The 27575-nt window shown below is 34.3% G+C and overlaps 1 protein-coding gene across 2 annotated transcripts in view; it reads right to left on the reverse strand.

Annotated features, from left to right (window-relative positions):
* The window catches only part of CSMD3 (CUB and Sushi multiple domains 3), a 1208741-nt gene that overhangs the window by 257510 nt on the left and 923656 nt on the right, over nucleotides 1-27575 (reverse strand). For both annotated transcript variants that reach the window (XM_032760296.2, XM_032760295.2), the window contains 2 exons: nucleotides 25906-26093; nucleotides 14541-14735 (listed from right to left, as the gene is read on the reverse strand). In XM_032760296.2, coding sequence (XP_032616187.1) covers nucleotides 14541-14735; nucleotides 25906-26093 — 383 coding nt within the window. The remainder of the gene's footprint in view (nucleotides 1-14540; nucleotides 14736-25905; nucleotides 26094-27575) is intronic.

Raw genomic sequence — 27575 nt, forward strand, 5'->3', positions numbered from 1 at the left:
GTTGGAGCTTACATTTAGAAGGAAAGTAGAGTATAAAAGTTTGAAAAATTCACAGCCTAGCCATGTGGCAGGGAAGAAAAAAAGCATTTTCAGGAGTGGGATACAAGCAGGCTTGTGGAGCTATCACTTGCTAGAGAAATTAGAATGAGTAAAAGGGAGCCAAGTGCTAATATCCAAGACAATGGGGAAAAGGCTTTGAAGGTATTTCAGAGATCTTTCAGGCAGCCTCTATCATCACAGGCCCAGAGGCTTAGGAAAAACTAATGGTTTCCTGTACCAGGCCCATGGTCCTGCTGCCTGCCTTGGGAGGCTGCTCCCTGCATCCCAGCCACTCTGGCTTCAGCCTTGGCTCAAAGGGGTCCAGGTACAGCTCAGGCAACAGCTCTGCAATGTGCAAGCCATAATCCTTGGCAGTTTCCACATGGTGTTAGGTCTGCAGATGCTCATAATGCAAGTGTGAAGGACGCTTGTCAACTTCTGCCTAGATGTCAGAGAATGTATAGAAAATCCTGGGTGCCCAGGCAGAAGCCTGCTATAGGGTTGGAGCCCCACAGAGAAACTCTACTAGTGCAATGCCAAGGGGAAATGTGGGATTGTAGAACCCACACAAAGTCCCCACCAAGGCACTACCTTATGGAGTCGTGGGAAGCAGGCCACCACCCTCCAGATCCTATAATGGCAGAGGCACTAGCAGCTTGCACCTCTGCCTGGAAAAGCTGCAAGCACTCAACTCAAACCTTTGAGAGCAGCCACATAGGCTGCACCCTGCAAAGCCATAGAGGCGGGGCTGCCCAAGGCCTTGGGAGTCCACCCCTCACACAAGAATGTGGGACACAGAGTGAAAGAAGATTATTTTGGAACTTTAAGATTTAATGATTGCTCTGTTGGGTTTCAGACTTGTGTGGAGACTACTGGCCCTTTCTTTGGGCCAATTTATCACTTTTGGAATGGGAATGTTTACCCAATGCCTGCACTACTATTGCATCTTGGGAGTAAATAACTTGTTTTGATTTTATAGGCTCATGGGTGGAAAGGCATGAGTCTCAGATGGAACTTATGACTTTGGACTTCATGCTGGAATGATTTAAGACTTTTGAGAACTATTAGCAGGGGATGATTGTATTTTTCAATGTGAGAAGGATATAAGATATGAGGGGCCAGGGGCAGAATGATAGTGTTTGGATGTTTGTCCACTTTAAATCTCATGTTGGAATGTAATCCTCAATATTGGAGGTGGGGCCAGGTAGGAGGTGTTTGGGTCATGGGGGCAAATCCCTCATGAATGGCTTGGTGCTATCCTTGCGATAGTGAGTGAGTTCTCCCAAGATATGGTTGTTTAACCATGTAGCACCTTCCCCCTCTCTCTCTTGCTTCCTCTCTTGCCATGTGATGTGTCTAATCCCCCTTCACCTTCCACCGTGATTGGAGGCCTTCTGAGACCCTCACTAGAAGCATGGCAGACCACATTTCCTGTACAGCCTGCAGAATGTGAGCCAATTAAACCTCTTTTCTTCCTAAATTACCCAGTTTCAGGTACTCCTTTATAGTAATACAAACAGATGAATATGCATGCTAATATCTTATCAGTGTAAGGAATATGCTCATTTAGTGAGTGAAGTTTTATTCACACAGTTTCTTATTTTTCTTGTTCTTTATTCTTCTATTTGTTTAATTTTAAAAAATTCTCTTTTGGCTGAATTTGTTTAATTTCATTTGTATAAGTAAAATGTGTCCATGATCCAACTATATTACATATATTCTTGTTTTACCCCTGAATTATGTATGCAATGATACGGTAGATAGATGTGATATTTCTGGAGAAATCAGACTATCACACCACAACCAGGTTTTAAGGTATCTAATCATCCACTGAAAATACCACTTTGAGCAGGGGTATGTATGTGGGATAAAGGAGCAAGACAGAAGAAGAAAAGAAGAAGGAGGAGGAGGAGGAGGAGAAGAAGAAAAGAAGAAACTTATCACTGAGTGAATTAGAAGAAATTTCAAAACATTTATGTGGGAGAAATGCTACTTGAATGTTCAGGTATCTTAGAGACATTATAATACAGGCAACATTGCCTTAAGCTACTTGCAATTTCACATCTGTCTCTTCACTTGTGTAATGCATAATTTATTATCAAATATACTCTGTAATGAAAATTATTATATAATGTATAAATTATTCACAGAAAGCAAGTTAGATACTTTTAAAAGTGATGACTTCTTGCAGGTCAGAAAAGAGCAATGTGGTATATTAAATCAATAATTTACTAGATGTGGCCTGTGACTCTTTCAGTTTGAAAGAACTGCTGTACCTTACAAAACTGCTAGTATATTTCTAGTAAATTACTTCTGCATTGATACAGCCTGATTGAATGTCACAAATCATAAATCCTAGTATAGAATATGTTTGAAAGCTGTATCTCTCATGGAGCATTTTTTAAGAGAAGCCTTTCCTAACCCTTAAACTCTGTGATATGAATTCGAATTCAGACAGCTATTATTACCAGTATTGACTTTAAAATTAAAATTACTATTGTTTGTTTCTTTCTTTTGTTCAAAAATTTGATCTTAGTAAAAATACCTAACTATCCAGCCATTCCCTTTATGTCTTTTTATGTCTCCGCTATAACAATACATACTTCATTTTGTTTAACTGCTTTAAATGATAAGACTCCAATATTGCTCCATTACATGTGAATTGACTTTGTTTAGATTTCACACTTCTTTTTAATACTAAAAAAAAATCCATATCAGTGTGGTAATCAGTGGCTTATAAACCATTTTAATGACTCAATAAGTCATCTTAGGATATAAGCTTCTACTTTTGTCATCTCACTGATTGCCTGGATTCATTCATTAGATTTTCCTGGCTAGGAAGCCATCACCTTCATCCCTCAGTGCTCTGTGAGCTGTTTTCTCCATCAGAGAGTGTGATCTTACAGAAAGAGTCATTCTATGACAAAGTCCTATGAATAGCTATATCCTTGAATAGATCTTCCATGTTACCACATACAAATTCTACTACTAGTAATAGTTTTGGAGGGCATAAACAGTTAATGTATGATACTATGTGACTCATTTTGTACCCCAATTAAAAATTGGGATATAATTTACATACATAAAATTCACTGTTTTAAAGTGTACAATTGAATGCTTTTTAGCATATTCATGAGTTTTAAAAGTAACACCATTTTCTAATTTTAGAACATTCCTCCACTCCCAAAATAATTTCAGTACCCATTAGCAGTCACACACTGTTGTCACTACCCCAAGCTCCTGGAAACAGCTAACTTTTTAGGAAAGTGTATGGGAAGATAATTTCTTAAAAGATTTGAATTATTGGCACTTTTTGAAACTAAAATACCTTTTTATCACATAGTTGATGTCTTACTGCTTTTTAATGATGAAAACCTTTTACTATTTAAAGAAATTACTTAAAGCAACTAATATATTAGTTTAAAATGACTTTAAAGGGAAAAACACTCTTTAATAATTTGTTAACTTCTACCAAATCGCCTCAAAAATGTTGCTTTCTTGGGAATGTTTTCTCTAATTTCCAGACTTTTTCAGAAGCCCCCCATCATATAGCACTTCACCAATTACTTTTAGGACAGTAAATGCAGTTTGTAATTTTGTATTTATTTTGTATGGCGATTTGATTAATGTCTATATCTATCTCTAGTCTATAAGATCTGTCAAATCAAAGTTTCCGTGTCTTTTCTGCATACTATTTGTACCTCTGGAGCCTAGCATAGCATCTGCTTTTATAATAGGTTACCAATAAATATATGCTGTATTAGGAAAAATGACAAAATGTAAATTATTAATATCTTGCTATTGACTAAATACATGGAGTATAAAACTCATAGATTTAAAAAATCCTTCCGTTTAGGATAGCATGGTAGAATACAATATAAAACTTAGCACATTAGAATCAGGTTTAGGTTTAGGCTGGGCACGGTGGCTCATGCCCATACTCTTAGCACTCTGGGAAGCAGAGTCAGGTGGATCACTTGAGGTCAGGAGTTCAAGACCAGCTTGGCCAACATGGCAAAACTCCATCTCTACTAAAAATACAAAAAAAATTAGTCAGGCGTGGTAAAAGGTGTCTATAATCCTAGCTACTCAGGAGGCTGAGGCAGGAGAATTGCTTGAACCCAGGAGGCAGAAGTTGTAGTGAGCCGAGATTGCACCACTGCACTCCAACGTGGGCAACAGAGTGAGATTCCATCTCGAAAAAAAAAAGAAAAAAAAGAGAAAGGCTTAGGTTTAAATTCCAGCTTCAGTCTTTACAGACTGAGTAGCCTTAGGACAGACGGAAATACAAACTTGAACTGGAACAGGAAGTGTTTGTTAGATCTGGTATATAGTGTGGGTTTAGGAAAATGAATTAGGGAACTGCCCTGATCTACTCCAGAATCTTCTGCTGGCAATATAATGAGGCTTTTATAAGGCCTTAGGAAAATGAACTAACCTCATCAATCTCAGGAGGATACAAAGCTTAGAGGTAATGGCAGGAGAAACTTTCTTAGTAGTTTGCCAATCTGCTCCCTTGCCAGAGGTAGGAATGCCTTTAAGTGATCCTACTTTGAGCACTGTCATTCTCTAGGAGAAGCTCATGGCTTGTATTTTCTTCTCTTAATTTTTCTCTAAGGATCAAGAGCAGAGTACTCCATCCCAAAGAAGAGGAAGCCATAATGTCATTTCAGCTGTTTCTCAATGGTTAAGGTCACTGCCTGGCTGTTGAAGGTCAAGGTGGATGTGGTCCTCTATTTTTCTTTAACTCTTTATCTTCTAGAAGCCTGGCGTGAAATAAGACTACTAGTAGCATTGGCTGTTATTCCACCTCAGACTTCTAAAGAAGAGAACGTGGCCCATCTTCTCCTTTCCCTTATATTCAGGAGCTCCTTTCCTTGTTCCAGAAATTTGGATGAAGAAGAAAAATGTCTATATTTTCTCTAGACTTTAACTGAATTTTTTTCTAACTGAATTTTAGCATTTCTCTTAATTACAAATGTAGGCAACAAAGCACATGAATAGTAAAAGCTAACTGGGACTTTGTCACCAGTAGAAATTATAGATTTTTTTATACTGCATTATGATCGTTTCAGATACCTCAAAATGGTATATATGCTCATCACCATCAAAAATTATAGTAGTTATTAGACCTGTGACTAGAAGTTCTAATTTAATGCATTAAGAAGCACATATATCCTCACATGAAAAATGTGTATTTTTTAATTATAGTTTTTATATATTATAATAAATGTCTTTAAATATTATTGATTTCCTTTTCAAGCCTATGTGCTTTATTTTATTTTAAGCACTTAAAAAGATTATTCTAATAAGGGGCCCATAAGCTTCATTGGAGTGCACAAAAACTTTAAAAACCCCTATTCTAATTAGATTACTCCCAAACCACCATTCTGTCTCTTTGTCATTTCCTGTCTATTCTTTCCCTCAAGAAAGATTGTCTCAGAGATGGTTGCTGTGGCCCAACAAAATCTGGAAAATATTAGTTTCATTGAATGATCCTTTGCTTCTTGCTCTTTTGTCTCTTTTCCTAACAGGATAGATCAATTGTTCTCTGAATCAGAAAGGTCCCAAAACTCAGGTTTGGAATTTAGGGGGTAATGTCCAGTTTTAGGGTTAGCTTAAGCTTAAGACTGTTTGGAACCACAGTCTACATACAGTTCAGCTTTCCTCACTAACTCTCCTATTTGGTTCAGTCTAACTCACTCGATTTGCAGTTTCGGATTAGGGATCAAATTCCCTGCTACACAGAGCGCTCTAACTGCTCTTCTTTTAAGCATATATATCCCTTATGAATCTTAGAGTGCATTGTTTGCTGGTTAAAGCGTAAATGTGAAACAATGAAATTGTCTTTGTATACTAAAGGGGAGGGAAGCAACAAACTTACTCTCCTCCTTTAGAATTTCCCTTAGAAAACATAATCAGCATATCTTTTGATTTTATAGTGTAAGGTTACCTGCCTTCTGGCCCTTGAACCTGTAAACACATACTTCTGACAATAACTGAAGGTTCTTACTTGACGTATACTAGAGACAAGCCACATCAGTTGGTCTATCAAGAAGATAAAATAAATTTCAATAATTCTTTTTTTACCTTATTGTATAAATCTGCGTGATTCTGTCTAGTCTTTGTAGTGTCTTTCATAGACTGCCTGCAATGTTCATTGCATTCTAGATGTGCTTATTTAATAATAAAACTAATTTCTTTCTTTTGTAGGTTTTGTGGAACAAACTCTGTTAGTAGGATTTTTAATTCCCCAACAGAAGTAAAAATTTGACTATCCTTAAATTTCTTGTGTTATTATTACCTTAATACCATTTGAGCCTTTCCATGACTTCTAACAGTTACTGTTATATACTTTATTTTCTTCACTTGTAAGAAGATAATTACTAAGTTGATTCAACACACACACACACACACACATATATATACATATGTCTGTGTGTGTGTGTGTGTGTGTGTATATATATGGTGTGTGTGTGTGTATGTATATATATACATACACACACACATATATATATATATGGTCCAGTAAAACGGACAATACACCAGGAAGGTACATTTGAGGTCTTACCTAAATGTAGACTACATGGTAGTTGAGAATGGGGCACATCTTAGTACAATGAGAAGCCATATGACTGTCCATCTGGAGATATGGTTTAAATATGAACCCCAATGGTAACAATAAAATGCAGGTTAAGCATCCCTAATTCAAAACGCAAAATCCAAAATGCTCCAAAATCTGAAATTTTTGAGCACCAACATGATATTCAAAGTTCATGTTCAAAAGAAAAGCTCATTGGAGCATTTCGGATTCGGGATTTTCACATTAGGGGTGTTCAACTGGTAAGTATAAACGCAAATATTCCAATATCCAAAAAAAAAAATCTGAAATCGGAAAAACTCTAGTCCAAGCATTGTGGATTAGGGATTCTCAACCTGTATACTCTGAATTAAAGGCATTGATTTGCAAATTGCTTCTTACATTGGCTACTCCACATAGTATGCTCCAGAATCCATAGCAGGAGGGATTTGTTTATAACGATGTTAATGATTCTCTAGACTAGCATCCAGGAGGCCAACTGCAGACAGAGTGTATGTAAGAGTGTCAGAAAAATAGCAAGTGCTCAGTAACATTAGCATCTCTTCTTGTTTCCATTTAAATAATAATTTCCCCCATCATATGAAAACAAAATATGCTTTGGTTTTATCCCAATGCAATACAAAATACATTAAAATACATTACGCTTCTCTATTGAAAACCTTTCCAACACATAATCTGTGTATTTCATCCGTGAACAAAATTCCTGTGTGCTGCTGATGAAAAGCAGATATTTGATGATACACAGACATAATTTACCACTAAGCATTTGTTTTATGAATCTTTTGTCTGCATGCTTTAATTATATTACATATTTAAATAATCTCAAATGCCAATGGCTCAGTATATTAGATTAGATAATCTCTATATGCATTGATAATGGAATGAGACTCTAGACTTATTTCACACCCCCAAAAAATTTTGTAAACCTCAAGGACATTTGACATAAGGATCTTAGCACAAGACAAATCATGCCATTTAAACAGAATATCTGAAATAAAAGTGTAATTATATATTTCTGAATTATATATACCCAAACAATATGATTTCATTAAAAGTAAGGCATATGAGGTTACCAATTAGAGATGACTTTAAAGTTGGAAAGCTGTAATTATAAAATTGACTTCTTATTTTTTGGTTTGTTTCAAATCTTTCTCTTTAACAGGGTAAGAGGGCTCTTCCTTTAAAAGCTTGATATATGTATCATTCCACATATACTTGGAAGTTGAACAGAGAATGGTGCCAGAAGACCACTGGATGTCTAATCTTAACATATTTGTGTTTAGGCACTTTTGACAGACCTTAGAGGTCATCAGTGATTGAGTTACTTAAATCTTTTTATTTTTTTTTTGCATAATCCAGATCTTATCAGCATATGTGAAACAAAGGTATTGAAAAGAACAGAGCTAGCGCTGGCTAAGTATATCTATATAGGCCTTTGTAAACTGTCCAGAGTTGTATTTCAGATGAAATACAAAAATGCATTTAAGATGAAAAATTCTATCAGGTTTTTTTTTTCTTGGTAGGAATTTACATTCTCTTAATTCTCATACTTAGCCTGGAGGAAGATTTCAATCTCACCACTTATTCTTAGTGCCATACATCATTTGTAAAACATTAAATCAATTAAAATATTCCAGGCACTCTTTGGTTCTGGAGATATAAATAGGTCAATACAAAGTCCTTTGCAGAATTAACCAGTCTACCTATAGGGCAGTGATTAAGATCACGGCTTCATAAGAAGACTGCTAAGCATGTGTGACTTTGAACTAGTGGATGAACCTCTCTCTGTGTTTTGGTTTCCTCATCTATAAAATGAGAATATTAATAGTCTCTACTTCATGGCATTATGGTGAAATACAAAATAATATGTAATATTATTATTACCAGATTGATACAGGTAAGCTGTCATCTGTCAACAATCTTCCTCCCTATGCTCTTGTTTTACTGAATTACTTGAAATTCCACCAGCATTTCCTATTTGCTCTTTGCTTCTACATGTTTACATATGCTGAACCCTAGTTGTGAAACGCATAATCTCTTTATTTCCTGTGGCTCACCTAGTTTCTTCTTACTTATACTTTTAAAATTCAGTTTACATATCACTTTCATAAGGAAGCCTCCCTGATCTCTCTTCATAACAAGATCAGATGTATATCCATGCTGTGCTCACAGTACTGTTTTTATTTCTAGCAATGGACTTTACCTGTCTGTATCTCATCAGATTATAAACTCTCTAAGGGCAAGAACAATGTTGAATTCATGTTGTTATCCCCAATTTTAAATGCAGGACCAGGCATAATGGTACTTTTAATACCTGACTAAAAGGAATCAACAAATGATATAATCTTTTCTTTGGAATAACTGGTGAGCTAGTAGTTCATTAACAGTCCAAATATGTTTATTCTTAGAGTCATATATTATAACTGCCTATTAATTGGATGCTCACTGTATGTTGTAACAATGGAAAAGATTAGTAATATTTCATTCATATTGTGGTCAGTACTCTCTAGTTCAATGATTTACCTTTCAAAGTTAGGAGGTCCTGGAAGTACTTTGGGCTTTACATACATCAAATAAATCTATATTCAGGATATGGAGTTGCAATTTTAGAATAGATATTGATTCTGTCCTGGGAGCTCTGAGGAGCAGGGGGAGGGTAAAAAGGAATTTTCTTCTAGTAAGAAGACAAGAGATTAGATGCCTGAAGAAAATGAGAGAGCTAGCCAGCCAGACAGCTGGTGTAAAAATAATCCAGCCTGAAAGAAAAGCATGTGCAAAAGATGTGGGGCAGAAGTCTGATCAGTGCTTTGAGGAAATATCAAGGAGCCTAGTGTCACTCAAAGAGTGTAGCAGAGGGAGGAAACAATAAAGAGGTCAGGGTGTATATGAGCAGATGAAGTAGAACTTTGGATTATAAGATCTTTGGCATTTATTCTGATATGGGAAGCCACTGGTGGATTTTGAGTAAATATGATATAATCTGAACTATGCTCTAAACATCACTGTATTGTGTTTGGAAGATACTATATGGAGAACAAAGGAAGGAGGAAAAACTAGTCAGGAGAGAGGAAAAGAGGTAAGAGATGGCAGATGCTCTGGATAAGGGTAGACCTGTGCCATTAGATAAAATAAGTCAAGGCAACATGATTAGGTCAGATAAATCAAACAAATAATATTAAGGGGAAAATCTGGAATCTGTCACTATTTTTGTTTTATTACCTTTACCTAATATTGAGTGAGATTATGGATAAGAATGACATATGACTTCTACTTTAATTCAGTATGACTGTATATAACTAAATTACTACAGAGTTTTAAAAGATACTTTTTAAAGTAAGAAAAATAAACAGGGAAGAAATTATTTTCTAAACACTTTTTTTAATCATGAAAGGAATTGTAGGTACAGATACACTGTTCTGCTATTATTTAATATATATGAAAATATCATGAGATAAACTGCAAAGTTTCTCATGACTGAGCAGGACTTACCACAAGATGCAATCCTTTTGGATCTACTTCTGACAAATATAATCTCCCAGTGTCCAACTTAAGCTCTTAAAAACATTTTCTTCAGATTTAAAATATACACTTAATCCTAAATCATGATAAAAATCTATCTTCTAAAATAGGCAAACTTTATAAATTGATATGGTTCGGTTTGAGTTTATAGATATTTAACAAGAGCCTATTTATATAAATTAAAGTGTTACATGCTAAACAGGATATTATAGCCTATGACTGCATGGAGCTTATGCTCTTCTAGAATGCGACTAAGGCAACATTATAAGAAAAAGCAAAATGTAGTTGTGTTTTAAGAGTCGGCAGAATACGATCATGTTGGTATTTGCTTCTACACTAAAAAATAAATAAATAAACAAACAAAGAAAAAGCTTTGCTTATTTTCACTCCTAGGAATCACAGTTAACTTCCTATTTATGCACTCAAAAGCAATGCCTACCAGTCAGTCACAATTTCATCAGAGATTTTAGTCAGGATACCTACTGTGGGATGGGACCTAGGCTGAAAAGCAGCAAAGGGCCAGTCACCCAATTCTCAAACATTGATAAAATTAAAAATAGAGGCATACACATATTAATGTATAGCAAAAGCAATCACTAGAATAACCCCAAATAATATAACTCTGAAACATTGAAGAGAGGGACTGTGTATGTTACATCATCTTTTGTATCAGGGAATAATGAGATATTATTATCTAGAATTGGTAAATAAAGAAACAGATCTTCCTATGCTATATGGAGTTATGGGAGGGGCCATCAGAGCAATTAGAAACAGAAATTAGAATCTTCAGCTTCTGACCAATAAGAGGATAGAGAGGGATAAGGCAGATGACCATTGCTTTAAATATAAGCTACTTTTTATTATTTTCTTAGTTATCATATGCATACCTCAGATAAAAATTAAAAATTTATCTTAAAAAATAAAAAAATAATTTGTTTTTACGAACAATGAGCCCTCTGGCTTATTACCCATACTTTAAATACTAAATTTGACTTTTAATTATTAAGTTAGGACGGGTGTGGTGGCTCATGCCTATAATCCCAGCATTGTGGGAGGCCAAGGCGGGAGGATCACTTGAGGCCAGTAGTTTGAGACCAGCCTGGGTAGCATAGTGAGACACTGTCTCTGCAAAAAAAATAAAAATAAAAAATTAGCTGGGTGTGGTGGCACATGCCTGTAGTCCCAGCTACTTGAGAGGCTGAGGTGGGAGAACTGCCTGAACCTGGGAAGTACAGGCTGCAGTGAGCCATGATTGCACCACTATACTCCAGCATGGGTGACAGAGTGAGACCCTGTCTGGAAAAAAAAAAGATATTAAGTTATTACATCTGAAAGTCATCCAGCCCCGTGTATAAGTACTGAAGAAAAATAATTTGATATGTGTGACATTGATTAGAAAACTAAAATATATCAAATCCTCCTTATTGTGTGACAGTGACAGCCATAGACCAATGTTTAAAATAAGTTATTTAATATGATTTTCTCAACAACCTTGCAAATTACACAATATCTTATGATTAGATATACTAAATAAATAAATTGAAAAGTCATGCAGAAACCCAGACTTTTTAAAAAAAATTCATTGCTTAGTATTAAATATATCTAGTTCTAAAACAGGATTTTTTTCCCCAACTATACTAGAAATTATTGGTTGCAATCATAAACTTATCTTGAACTTTTTTCTATTAGCTTAAAGAATTCACTGAATAAATTTATTTGATTTCCATAATATCGTGTCCATTTTGATTAAAAGTCTAATGATACTTAAAATTGATGGTAAAAATTATCTCTTAGAGAAATTTTTACATACTCAACACCTGTTCAATTTTCAGGAGTGAATGAATGTGTGTATTCACATCATAATATAGATAAATTATTTTTAATTAATATTAAAATGACAGAAGTATGCTAGTTAACCAAAAACATAACACCTGATGCAAGATGTGATGCATGTTTATCAGCACTTTGCTTCTCTTGGAACACTGCGTTGGAAATCACAACTACAACTTTTGTCAGAAACTTTACTAGATTCTCTGTATGTGTTGTGTTTACTAATTGAATCTTCACAATAACCTACTGAATTAATAACTATTAATCTAGTTTTAGAGATTTAAAAGTCAAAACTCAGCTTGCCTTAGGTCACAGGTGTCAGAAGACATCTATTTGAATCCAGGTCTGCCGTATGCTCCAAATTGTCTGTAGATGTGAACTATCCAACCAACATTAAGTATACTTAGTTGGGCCATAATTGATCCTGCAAAATGTTTTTGACTCAAAAGGATTTTTAAAAAAATATTATGGCACATTTCATGCTGAAACTGACATTTCTATGACCTATTGGAAAGGAATATGATTATATTAGGCGGGCATATTTTTAGTGAAAGCATGCTTTACTCTAGTGTTCCTGACTTTTTCACCTGTCATTGAAAGCCATCTACTTAATCATTTATCCCTGTGATTAACATCTATCTTAATAATCTATAGTTTTTTGTGTCCTTTGATATTTCTGCATCAGGACTTTTAGTTATTTTGAATCTGGCTCCTGGAAATTTTTCAGAAATTTTCTATAGTTTCTAAATGATCATTGGCAGTAAAATTTGAAAAGTTATTTTCTATGTTTAGTATGTTTTTTCTAGCTAAATTAGATTTTTCTAATTCTAAATTACATAATACTAATTTCTACAGTTCTAAATTCCAATATGATACAACGACCCTTTCTCTTACATTTCGTATAAACTTCCATGCCATAAATCACTTTTTCTCTCTTTGGAGCAATTAATCCCAAAGTAGTTATCACTCTATTCCTTTTACCTTCTGATAGATGAACCATAAATGCAAGTCAAAAATTAACCAGCTGTTCTGGTAATGATGGACCAATCAGAAGATGTATACCATTTCTTTGTTTCTTATAACAATATTTTGAAGTAAAAAATGTTAATTATCCCTATTTCATAGATGAGACAAAATAAACCCAGAGAGGGGTAAATCAGAAATTGTGCACATGTAATTCTTATAAGTGAATACATTCTACAACTAGGAAAAATTACCATGTGTATTAGATATCAAAAATTGTTGTTTATTTTCACTGAAATTAATAGTAAAAAATGCAATTTATATCATAGCCCAATTCAAACAAACTCTTGAATGCATGCAGGTAAATATATACACAGATTTATATTTATTGTATTTTATTTATGTCTTTATATATAACAGAGAAAAGTTCCAAAAGTAATATGTACTCTCGGCCAGGTGCGGTGGCTCATTCCTGTAATCCCAGCACTTTGGGAAGTTGAGGTGGACGGATTTCTTGAAGCCAGGAGTTCGAGACCAGCCTGAGCAACATGGCGAAAACCCATCTCTAATACAAATACGAAAATTATCTGGGTGTGGTGGTGTGCACCTGTAATCCCAGCCATTAGGGAGTCTGAGGCAGGAGAATCGCTTGATCACGGGAGATGGAGTTGCAGTGGGCCCAGATCACACCACTGCACTCCAGCCTGAGCAGCAGAGCCAGGTTCCATCTCAAAAACAAAGAAAAAAAGTACTCTGTGTTCCTTAAAGTATACTTTTTTCCTATTATTTTTATTAACTTTTAATTTAATTTTACCTGATTCTCTTCTATGTCTATTATAAAAATGCTAGTCACAACCCAATGAATTGATTTTATGATTCACTGTTGGTGACCTATAGTTGGGGAAATCTGTCCTAGATGATATCACTTCTGTGTCAATTTTTGTACAATGCATTAGGATCATTCAATGAATTAGGGAGTCTCTAGTAACCCTAAGCAATGATATCACTGTTTCTCTGTTTTTTTCCTTTCTTACTGTATCTCCATTCTTATATAGACAGAGTTATATACAAGTATATGATTTTTAAATATGTAGTATTATATCTCCTTCTAGACAACCTAATTCCTAGAAGAAATACATATTCTTCTTTATCCTTATTACAGATAAAGATTTATCACCAGTTCTTAATAATATTTAAATTATTAAATTTATCTACTTGTGTTGAAATGTCAGTTTCAGCGTGTTTGTTCCTCATGTACTCAGCCAATATTTTCTGAGCACCTAACATTTTCAGGTACAAGTCCTAGGGGCACAAAAATTAGCATAACAGGCAGTAACCCAGTTTTCAGAAAGTTTGCCTATTATAGTACACATATTGCTTTAGAGACACCTGGGAATATAAGTACTTTTCCAAAACCAGGTCTTTATTTAATTCAACTTTAAAATATTTGATAAAATCTCTGCCTTGCCAATACCACATTTGTAGATTGTATGTTGAATAGTTGATGTTTTGAGACACAGAAATGACTTTAAATATTTTTTTGATTTTTTCTAATCATGAAAATTCAGCCAAAAAATATGCTTCTTACCATGACAACTTGGCAAGGCTCTATTCCATCCAGGTCTTCCATCATCTCCCATGATACAGGTGAGTGTTGAATAACCTTGAAGAACATAACCAGCATCACAGTAATAGGTGACTGTTGACCCTAATTTATAATCCATTCCAAGTCTGGTGCCATTCATTATATTGCCCGGATCAAAGCAGGACTCTCGGAGTTTTGCTGTAAAACAGTGTTAGTATAACATTAATTGCTTTAAAATACAGTTGGCACTCTGTAATACATGGGTTCTGCATCTGTGGATTCAGCCAACTGCAGATTGAAAATATTTGGAAAAAACTGTATCTGTACTTAATATATACAGACGTTTTTTGTCATTAATCCCTAAATAACACAGTATAACAACTGTTTACTTAGCATTTACATCATATCCTGTATTATTAGTAATCTAGAAATGATTTAATGTATGTGGGAGGATATATATAAGTTATATATTCACATCTGTGAATGTTAGTATCAGAAGATCTGGAACCAGTTACCCAGGGATACCAAGGGACAACTGACTGTTTTTTATGGACCTTTAAGACATGTTCATTTCTTTTTCTAACCCAGAAGGAAAACCAGCAGCATCATTTCTGTCTTTGTTTGGGGGCTCGAAGTACAAAGGAGCCCTTATCCATATCTGACAAATTGCTAATGCATATTTATTAGTAAGACAATAAATAAATTCTAAAGATATTCATAGATCTTCTCATTAAACTTAGTATCTAATGTATATAGTCAAACACAGGGTTTTAGAATTTATTATAAATATGATGTGCTATAATCCATGTGTAGGTACTATAAATGAATTACTTTGGGAAAAAAGCAGGACACCTTATAAAACGTCTTTATTTAAAAGATCTCCCCACAAGTAATGCCATGTTACTGAACCTAGGAGTGGTTTTTCTTCCTATGTTGAACTCAGTTCATTTCACTACCTACAGCAAAATAAAAGGCCCTATTTGTCTGCCCTGCAGCCATTTTTCTTACCCTATTTTCTCCAGTCATTCTCCACATTTTTATCTTAGGTCTCCCGTTATAAAATAGCAAAACCCAAACCACAGTATTTTTGGACAGATCATCTATCCCTATGCAAAAGACTTTCAAAACTAGAGGTAACAGACAGATTAAAAAATAAAATCCTTTCACGACAGAGGAATTGTTTTCATTGAACCCAGATAGTGAACAAAGAGACTGACAGAATATTTTGAAAATATGTAGAGAAATAGAAAGATTAGCTCATTCATTTTATGGCAATGGTCCTAGAACACTTCATTGCTAACAGATCTGGATGAGGTCTTGAGATTATTTCCATTTTGTAATTATTGATTACTTAAGAAATAATAAAGAAATGTACAACATAAAGGCCATTACAATAAATCAGGATAACAAATGTAATTTTCTACATTAGAATTTGTTTTGTGCTAAGAAGAAATCAGACAGTGGGTATATCTCTGACTATACCAGTGGGAATATTCAGAGTCATGGAATCTTTGAAATATAAGTCAACGATATCTTGGTGTTTGGATAATACAAACATATTTTTATATCAAAATATCATTAATTACACCAGTAAGAATATGTTTCTTTCATTCATAAAAGTTTACAAAGAGTTTAAGGCACTTTAACATTTATAAGAAATAATGATAAATCTGTGCTTTAAGAAGAACACTATATATAATTTATCCCAGTTCAACTAAAGAGGAAATGGTGGAACCAAACATTTAAATAATTTTAATAGAATAACAGAGAAATGAGAAAGGTTTCCTTCCTTCCTTCCTTCCTTCCTTCCTTCCTTCCTTCCTTCCTTCCTTCCTCTTTCCTTCTCTTTCTTTCTTTCTTTTTCTTTTTTCTTTTCTTTCTTTCTCTCTTTCTCTCTCCCCTTCTCTCTCTCCTTTCTTTCCTTCTTTCTTTTTCTTTCTTTCCACAAATACTTAAGGGCTCACTACCCTACTATTTTTTCTTTTCATTTCTTTCTTTCTTTCTTTTTCTTTCTTTCTTTCTTTTCTTTTCTTTTCTTTTGTTTCTTTCTTTTCTCTTTTTTCTCTTTCTTTTCTTTTGTTTCTCTCTTTTCTCTCTCTTTCTTTCTTTCTACAAGTATTTAAAGGCTCACTACCCTACTAACTCTGGAAATTAGTATTAATAAAACATTTCCAAATATCACTATGACAGTGGACAATCAGAAAATGTTCTGGCACTCATGGAAATTACAGTCTGTTAAAGAAAGGAATTATATTAAATAAAGACTTGCAATTTTGGCATGCTGTACAAAGGGAAGCATTCAGGAACCTCACTAAAAAGTTGTATCTAAAGTGAGCATTGAGAGAATAAGGAATAGTAGGTGATAAGACGATGGGAAACTTGTAGGGCAGGAGGTGTGCTGACATGTGCAAGTAGATAAATTGATTCCTGGGTTTCAAACAGAGCTAAATAACTTGATCTTCTCCCAAGCACACATATACACATACACACATTGATACACATACACAAAATTTGCACTCCATATATTATACTCAAGCTGGTCTATAAAAATTTTGTCCCAAACCATGGAATATCTTTCTTTCATATAAAATATTCATACAACTCTTTTTACGAAAGAACCAGCAGGGTGACTACTTAATTTGGTCACTAAGAATGGGCCTTTTGTGATGAAGGGGTTGATTTATTTATAAAAAATAAAACCTCACATTGTACCTTCCCTTAAACAAGCAGGAAAACACAGTGTAATTTTAAGACAGAACAGAAACCTGGCTTTATAGCTGGGCTTCGTAAAATTGAACTAAGTCCCTGGAGGGTAAAGGAAGGATTTAAATTTCTGTTTAAAAGGATTAATCTTACTGATAAGTGTATTCTCCTAATATTCATCTTTTGAAAAGTTTACTTTCTCCTTCTTTGAAGTTTTCCCCAATGTTTCAACACAATGTCAAAACTGTAATGCAAGCATCCGGTTTTTTGAGGAAAGGGAAACATGTTTGACAAATTTAAAAATAATGCCTCTGCAACAATTTTACACTGCTAGCCTCAATTTGAGAGAATGCACTTATCTTATTATTATGTTTACATACTGCTTTAAATCCTTGGTGAATAGCTTTCTATGAATAATACTGCCTTTGTTTATATCCACGTATGCCATAGCAATTACAACTAGAAATTTTGAAAACACCTGGAGAATACTTATATAAATGTCTAGGTAGTAGCTGGAAAGGTGATTTTAGTTTCTGAATAAAAATTATGAGGCAGACAAATTATTAGCATTATTTTTATGCATAATTAATTTTATCTGCTTAACAGTGATTTGCCTACTGAACAGATACTAGGTAAAAGAGTATTTTGCCTCCTTACAGTCTCCACATAAAATATATCAGAATATATTTTAGATCTGCTGCATCTAAAATATTTTAGTTTTCTTTTAAAATTATTTCTGCTGAATACAAACAGATGTATGCATATTTATATACTATATATAAGTTTTATTAGAGCTAGAAGTGAACATACACAATAAAGCTTACGTCTTAATTTTTTTTGTTGCCCAGGCTGGAGTGCAGTGGCCCGATCTCGGCTCACTGCAAGCTCCGCCTCCCGGGTTCACGCCATTCTCCTGCCTCAGCCTCCCGCGTAGCTGGGACTACAGGCGCCCGCCACCATGCCCGGCCAATTTTTTGTATTTTCAGTAGAGATGGGGTTTCACCGTGTTAGCCAGGATGGTCTCGATCTCCTGACCTCGTGATCCACCCACCTCGGTCTCCAAAAGTGCTGGGATTATAGGTGTGAGCCACCGCCCCCAGCCATGTCTTAATTTTTAATTAAAGGCAATAACAAATGCTGGTGAGAATGGGGAGAAAAGGCAAACCTCATACACAGTTGATGGGGATGTAAATTAGTACAGCCGCTATGGAGAACAGTATCAACAGTATAGCAGTTCCTCAAAAAACTGAAAATAGAACTACCATATGATCCAGCAATCCCACTGCTAGTATATATCCAAAAGAAAGAAATCAGTATATCGAAGAGATATCTGCACTCTCACATTTATTGTAGTACTATTCAGAATAGTCAAGATTTGGAAGCAACCTAAAGTGTCCATCAACAGACAAATGTATTAAAAAAATGCGGCACATATATACAATGAAGTACTATTCAGCCATAAAAAAGAATGAAATATTTGCAACAATATGGATGGAACAGGAGGACGTAAGTAAAATAAGTCAGGCACAGAAAGCCAAATTTTGCATTTTCTTACTTATTTGTGGGAGCTAAAAATTAAAAACAATTGAACTCATGGAGTTAGAGGGTAGAAGGATGGTTACCAGAGGCTGGGAAGGGTAGTGGAGGTGATGGGGGAAAAGTGGGGATAGTTAATTGGTACAAAAAAAATTAAAAATAATGAATAAGATCTAGTATTTGATAGTACAATAGGGTAACTATAGTCAATAATAATTTAATTGTACATTTAAAAATAACTAAAAGAGTATAGTTTGATTGTTTGTAACCTAAAGGATATATGCTTGAGATTATGGATACCTCGTTTACCCTCGTATCGGTTATTACACATTGTATACCTGTATCAAAATATCTCGCATACTACCTAAATGTATATACCTACTATGTGCCCACAAAAATTAAAAATAAAAACAGAAAACTTTTTGTGTTTTTACTTATTTGTGGGAGATAAAAATTAAAACAATTGAACTTGTAGAGATAGAGAGTAGAATGATGCTTACCAGAGGCTGGAAAGAGTAAGGGGTGGGAAGTGGGGATAGTTAATGGTATGAAAACAAAGTTAGAGAGCATGAATAGGGATCTAGTCTTTGACAGCACAACAAGGTGACTACAGTCAACAATAATTCATTGTATATTTAAAAGTAACTAAAAGAGTATAATTGGAATGTTTGCAACATAAATAAATGATAAATGCTTGATGTGATGTATACCCCATTTACCCTGATAATGATTATGACACATTGTGCACCTGTATCAAAATATCTCATGTACTCCATAAATATATATATATATATATATATATATATATACCTACTATGAACCTGTAAAAATTAAAAATTTTAAAAAGGAAAAAGACCACTAATAACTTTACTTTTTAAGTGCTATGGAAAGCAACATGCTTAAGTCAAGGTATGTGATATATGTTACAAAAGACAAAGAAAAATATTTTTACTATCTAGGGCCTCAATGTATATGTCCATTCATTTGGGTGTGCATATTTTTATACTGAAAATAATGAGATGTTTGTTTTTCAATGATCATTATAAACATCATTACAAACATTGTTAGCCTTAAGAAACTGGACAATTAGAGAGGAAACATTTATCAAAATAAGAATAGGAAATAGGGAAGCTGATAAGACAGACCCTGAAGACCCTGAAGTGGGCAATGAGATTTTCTCATAAACGGGGGGGACCAGGGTTTGAGGACCATAAACAGGGTTTGAGGACCAGGTTAGAAAATTAATGAGATTGGATTTCGAGAACATTATTGTAAAGAAATATCATCTGGAGTATAAAAATAAGACCTGGTGGAATTGTGTCTAAACGCATACTGGTATAGTAGGTGAAGACAGTGGGTGGGGAAGAAGGATGTAGTTAATGGGATAATTATGTATTTCTCTCTACCTATACTTATATTTTTCTTTGCCTTTATTCTTATTGGTAATAATAACTTATGTAGTCTTGTGTAAATCATTTTAACAATTTGATTTTCAATTTTGTCCTTTGTAAAATGGGGATAGTAATACTTATAATGCTGTTCTGTAATGTTTTTATTGCATTTATAATGCATTATCTCTGTCTTTCCCATAACTACTCATGAGGTCTAATCATTGAACCTAGTGTAGAGTAAGTGCATACTAAATAATATCTTTTTAAAAAAAATTACATTTGTAGTTCTTTATCTATGACAGCATGAATCTTAAGTTTTTGGAAATGATGAAAACATTGAAATTGATCAAGCTGGGGAAATAGGGAGGGACATATATTTAGCTTAGATAATGGCAAATAGGTTTTATCTCAATTGCTTAACAACTTGGCTTTAGTAAGGGCTACATGGAGTGTTACCTAGAGAAAGCATTATAAGGTCATGACCAGTTTCCATGAGAAAGAAAGCCATAATCAGTTAGGACCATCTACCATTGGATTGCTAGTGAGATACTCTTGCTGCAACTTTTATCGTAGTGATATTTGGAAATGTCTTATTAATACTAATTTACAGTAGGACCTCACTTTATCTCTACAGATTTGCTAAAAGTTTTCTTTCTTTCTTTCTTTTTTAAACAGGTCATATGTATAAGCCTTTCAGCTTGCAGGTATAAGTAGCTATTCCTAAGCCAAGTTCTCATGTATAAAATCTAGAACAGGAATACAGCTCCAAGGTTCCTTATATTTAAAGAATGTTATTATTCTAATATTCGAATTATGACTTGATTTTAAAACAGAAAACATCTCTTTACAATGCTCAAAAGCAATCGAGTAACAAATTGAATAATTACGGTGTGTAAGCACTATTCTTGGCACTTAGTGTATAGTGGTGAATGAACAGATAAGGGCTTTCCTCTTAGGAAACTTGTATTTTAGAATATGTGTAGGGGGCTATTGGAGTGAGGGGGATGCACATAGTAAGTAAACTTAAAAATAAATAAGTGAATAAATAAGCAAGAAAGTATCAGATATTGACATTATTAGGTAGCAAGTGGAAGATTTTGAAATTAGGAATACAGAAAAAGCAAAAGAAATATAAAGCAAAAAATAAAAGAAAAAGGCTAATAAGTATAAATATACTAAATCCAAGGTATCAAAAAACCAGAAAAAATGCAATTTATATGCACCTGAAAACAGGCTTTCATAATATATAAACGAAAGTGGTAAAAATTTTAAGAAAAATGGCAAATTAAGAATAGTAGATTTTACCCAACTATTTCAATGATTGCTAGGCCGAGCAGGTTAAAAAATGGTGAGAAGATGAATATTTAACAATATAATTAGAGAGTTTATTGGGTGTATATAAAAACTTGCACTCATTAGATGATACAAATTTCTCTCCTAGTACACAAGGAACATAAATATTAACTATATAATAGACCACAAAACAAATCCTATGACAAGCCAAAGAACCGGAATCATACATATCTGATCATGCAAGTAAATTAGAAATGTATAATATAATAAGTTATAGATTAAAATTTTATTTAGATAGTTTGAAATACTTTTAAGTAGCACTTCAGCAAAGAAAAATCATAATGCTATACTTAGAACCAATTTAGAATAAAATTATGATAAATCTCTACATATCAAAACGTTTGCATAGCAGCTTAAGAGGTTCTTAAATCAAAATGTGTAGATCCAAGAGAAAAAATGCAAATTAATAAGCAGTATTGGCCGGGCGTGGTGGCTTACGCCTGTAATCCCAGCACTTTGGGCGGCTGAGGAGGGCCGGATCATGAGGTCAGGAGTTTGAGACTAGCCTGGGCAGCATGGTGAAACCCCGTCTCTACTAAAGATACAAAAATTAGCCAGGCATGGTGGCACATGCCTGTAATCCCAACTACTCAGGAGGCTGAGGGACGAGAATTGCTTGAATCCGGGATGCAAAGGTTGGGTGAGCCGGGATCATACCACTGCACTCCAGTCTGGGTGACAGAGCGATACTCTGTCTCAGAAAAAAAAAAAAAAGCAGTATTTATCTTAAGAAATGAGAAAAAGGATAAGCAAATCTAGAGAAAATAAAATGGAGAAAATAACATAGATAAAAGCAATATTAATAAAAATATTAAACAGCATTAACAAAAACATGCAGCAGCAAATAAAGTAAGATAAACACTGTGAATATTTTCATGTCAATATGTGCGAAATCATGAATGAAAGGAACTAGTTTTTAGAAAAAGATTTTTTAAAATCTAAGGTAAAAAAGTTAATCTAAATATATTTACAACCATTAAAATTCCACCACCTTAAATCACTGGGTCCATAGTTTCAGTTCTAGAAAACATCCAAGAAATAGATGATCCTATCTTATACAAGCTATTCTCAATACTAGAAAATTGAGAATGCTCCTAAATTTAGGCAGGTAGTGTAATCTTGATATCAAAACCAGACAAGAAGAGTATAAGGACTAAAAATTATAGCCCAATCAGATGGTACTAAATCAATAATAATGATACAGGAGTTAATAAGAAATCACTTAGGCAGATAGTAAGGTTTTCCTTTCAATGAAAAGGAGCCCTCAAATCACTTTCTTTTCTAACAAAGAGCAGCCTGTAAAATGGAGCTGCAGACATAGACAAGCAAGCCAGAAGCTTGCACAGGTGAATGCCCACAGTTGTGCCCATAAGAAAAGGCTACCTGGGACTAGGCATGTCCAAAATGGGGGCTCCATCTGCCCTTCTCTTTCCCAAACCATGAGTACAGTAAGGAGAAGACAACATAGCCCCTGCCAGGCAAAGGCTCCTTTTGAATAAGAAGATTAGGGTGGGGTGACCAGCCTTCCCTGCACACTATGTAAATGTTATACCTGGTCAAACCAGTCTGTGGGCCCTATGTAACTCAGACACCGCTTCCTCAAGCCTGCCTATAAAATCTGACGCAGTCAACAGCGGGCTGGCTTTCCCCTTTCGGATGCCCCTCTCTTACGAAACAGAGAGAGCTGTCCTCCTTTGTCTTTTTTTTTTTTTTGCCTGTTAAACCTCTCCCCCTAAACTCACTCCTCATGTTTGTCCCTGTCCTTAATCTTCTTGGCGCCAAATGACAAACCCTGGATATTTACCTCAGACAACATAGATATATTTTTGTAATAGAGAGTAATAATTCAGTGGCAATATACACCATAGCTAAAACTCGGGACCATAGTTAAAACAATTAATAATAATTGAATGAACTCGGGAGGTGGAGGTTGCAGTGAGCTGAGATCACCACTGCACTCTGGCCTGAGTGACAGAGCAAGATTCCATCTCAAGGAAAAAAAAAAAAAACAAGAAAGAAAGAAAATCTCAGTATGCAAAATAGGAAAAAGATGCTCAACTTAATAGTAATAAGGGAAAAGGCAATAAAAATGACAATGAGATATCATTTAATATGATTAGCAACTTTCAAGTTTAACAAAACCACTGGTTTTTAAAAACTGGAATTTCTGAAGCTCTCATCCTCTGATTTTTGAGAGTTTACATTGGTACAGCCTCTTTAGAGAATAATTCGGCATATAGAGTTACATTGAAGAGGTTCATACCCTTTGACCCAGTAATCCCACTCTTAGGTCCTAAAAAGAATCTCACAGATATGTTCAAGAGGATATGTAAAAGAATGGTCATTTCATCATCATTCATTTCTGGTAGTAATAAACTAGAACAACCTAAATGTCTATCAGCAGAAAAATTTATATATTAACTTTGATATAGCCATATGGTGGAGTATCATAAAGGACTTAATAAATTAAAGCTATATGTTTCTAACTTTGATAAATCTCACAAACAATGTAAGGGCCCAAATCAGTCTTCAGAAGGATACATGCATAATAAAAATACGAAATTCATATGAAAATAAGAAATATAAAAATATGTGCAGGCATAAATACATGGAAAAGATAAGTATCAAATTCAGGATTAGAGGAATACTAGCATGAAAAGAGCAGGAATGCCTGAAAAATAACCTTGAATACTCATTATGGTTTGCCTAGATGGCCAGCTAGCCAGGTCCCCACAAATGGTAAGGGAATTATCTACCAGGTGGTTAGAGTGATGTTGTGGTCAAGCTCACTCTCTCTAAAAGAGTTTCTAACCCATAATGCCAAGGTCTAAACTTCCCCCAAGCATCTTCTGATACAGAGCAGTTAGCATTTGCAGAAAACCCCAATAAACAGCTAGCACTCCAAACCTCACTGTCTGTGCCAAATGGCCAGTATATTTTCCTACTAACAAGGCCATTTTCCTGCTTTTTCTTGTGAAATGAGAGACTTACGGAGGGATCAAGCTTTCCACTGGAATGAAAACTATACTGTTTATGTCCAGCAGATACCCTTGCCCTGGCATACAGTTCCAAGTGATGACAGAGATATCGGAGGACTCCAAGCATCTGTTTCTTGCTGACTTGTGAGTTTCATTTCCCTAAAAACATCTTTCTTACCCATATCATGTGTTGTGAAATTTATCGTGACCTCTTAGGATAGCCCTGAAGAGACTAACCCCTGTTCCTATGGCAAATGCAAAAGGAGTTTCCATGGTATATGTAATATTTGATTTTTTAAGACAAGAATAAAGAGATCTGAAGCAAATATAGCACAATGTTAATTTTTGTCAAGTTGGCTGATGGATGCTTTGGAGTTCATTATTCTATATAATTTTTAGTTACTGAAAATATTAAACAAAAGGTGGTAACAAATCAAAGCATGTGTTTTCAGAAATCAATTGATAACTTGAGGTGAATTATCAGTATTCCCTTCATGGACTCAGTAACTGAAAAATAAATTTAAACTTTACACAACCTAAATCTAAATCTGTTCCTGTAGACATAAACTATAAAATTTTAGAAAAATACATTTATAAATATCCATAGGCATTCTAACATAATTCATTTAAACACTAGCAGAAGTATTCTAAAACATTATAACTATATTTCTTCTCCTTATTATGAATATTGACATATTTAAATATCTGTAGACTTTTTCTTAGAGACAGGGTCTTGCTCTCCCAGGCTGGCCTGCAGTGGCATGATCATATCTCACTGCAGCCTTCGTCTCCTGGGCTCAATTGATCCTCCTGCCTCAGCTTCTTGAGTAGCTGGAACTACAGACATATGATACCCCTTTTGACTAATTAAAACAAAAAAATGTAGAAATGTGCTCTCACTATGTTTCTTAGGCTAGTCTCCAATTTCTGGGCTCAAGTAATCCTCCTGCCTTGGCCTCCCAAAGTGCTAAGATTACAAGCATGAGTGATGGCACCCAGCTTACATATTTTCTGAAATACAGTTATTGTCTACGTTGCTCCCTTTATCACTGAAAGTGTTCTTCAAATTAAGGTATTGGACTGAAACTTCAGCTTCTAAAAAATGAGGCTTTTTTGTATTTTTTATTTTTTAATATTGTGTGGCTCCAGCCAACTCCTCCAATATACTAATTGTTAATTTGTTTGCCTGATACCTTTCCTTTGGTAGTAATTAGGGAAATGCTAATTTCCTTCTCACTAATAAGAAAAGTCTACAGTGAGAACGCTTTTATGAGATGAACTGTACATAATCTGCATTTAAAAATACACATAAAACTAACCACTAACAATGGGCCATACCAAATTATTCTCCTGTATAAAATATCTATAATTTAAATCACGATACTAACATGGAATGTTCATATTTACCTTTGTATTCTAGATGAAATCCAGTGTAACTAACAGATCCATCACTCCGAAAAGCCAAATGCATTGTATTTGAGCTGCTTTCTATTCTCTCTGGTAACTTGCTGTCTTGGAAACTTCCAATCAGTGGGCTATTACTGTCTGGTCCATCATAGATATAGAGGAAGTCATAGTTTGGTTCTATGCTAAAACTAAAAAAAAAAAAAAAAAAAAAGGAAGGAACAAAAGAAAAAAAGAATAATTATTACTAGGCTATTAACCATAATAGTTATATAATCAAACATTAACTCAGTGCTTAAAAATAATACAAGACACTGTCAAAATAAGCTAATATAAAAAAATCACCTGACAACAACATATTTAATATAAATATCAAATAAGCAAGGGAAAAAGAAAAAAAATTGATATTTTTACATATTTTTTAAGTTGACGTTGTATACAGAGGAAATATAAGTGATTGTAAGACAAAGAGTTTAGTTGATGAAAAGATATAGGATTTGGAGTCAGAGAATGTAAGTTCAAGCTTTGTTTCTGCCCTTATTAGTGACATATTCTTATGCAAGTTACTTTATGTGGAGGATAATATGTATTTTTAAAACTTTTTCATCCATATATTTTGTGTCGTGAAAACACAAACTATTTTTTTCTTCATCAGTAGTACTCCTCAAAAATTTAACTCTACAATCAGATATGGACAAAAGCTGAAATCAAAAGTTGAAATATATTATTTACATTTAAATAACTCAAATGAAGCTTTGCACATTGTATTAGGCATTCTTTTTTCTGAAAGTAAATATATTTTTTTCTTTTAAAACCTGATGTAGGAGATATCAAACCAATACATTGTCAGAATTAGGCAATGTGAAAAAGGATATTTTAGCATGTAAATGATTCAAATCAGTTGTGTTAATATTGCAAGATTTGCATAATAAACTTGCCTTAACAACCTTCAAAAGTATAACAATTGTCCCACAATGATCATGGAACCCATATATTTAGAAGACAGGAGACATGCATTCAGTTTCTGTATTTCCTAACTCATACTGTGGTAGACAAACATGGGGAAAAGGATAGATTCATTTAGGTCAGCAAGAAAAGTCAACCAGTTTATGATATAAAATGAAACCAGTAAAACTTGCCATTGTTAAACATTCATCAGCAGAAAAACTATTTTGGCAAGTTTATCATATTTGCCTGCATCTAAACAAGAGATTTGTTAGGTGAAAGGTATTATTTCCGAACCTAAAGAATTTATAGAAGTAAACGTTCCACAATTCTCATCCTTTACATATTCATGTACAAGAAAGAAGAGTCCAGCTACTCAGTTTACTTGTGCATAAAGAGTGGTAAAGAAAGAATGGGATAGTGTAGAGGTTCCCAGACTTTTCTTATATATAGGCCCCTCTAACATGAGAAAATTGGGAGACCATCACACTATTACATTTTGTTTTAATTTATTCAGTATCTTCAAAATGTAGTTCGATTAACTTATCCTTAAATTTTTCAGTGGATCTGAGGCCTGAATTTGGTAACTGTTGGTATAATAATATAGCAGAAGTCAGAAGATTAAACTTTATTTCATTACTTATTACCCTTGTTCTGAGAGAAAACACAACTTCTGAATTTCATCTCTTCCAACATTAAACTTTGATGGTAATTACGACTTCCTTTTC

The sequence above is a fragment of the Hylobates moloch genome, unplaced genomic scaffold, assembly GCF_009828535.3.
Source record: "Hylobates moloch isolate HMO894 unplaced genomic scaffold, HMol_V3 SCAFFOLD_9, whole genome shotgun sequence".
In the NCBI taxonomy this organism is placed as follows: Eukaryota; Metazoa; Chordata; class Mammalia; order Primates; family Hylobatidae; genus Hylobates; species Hylobates moloch.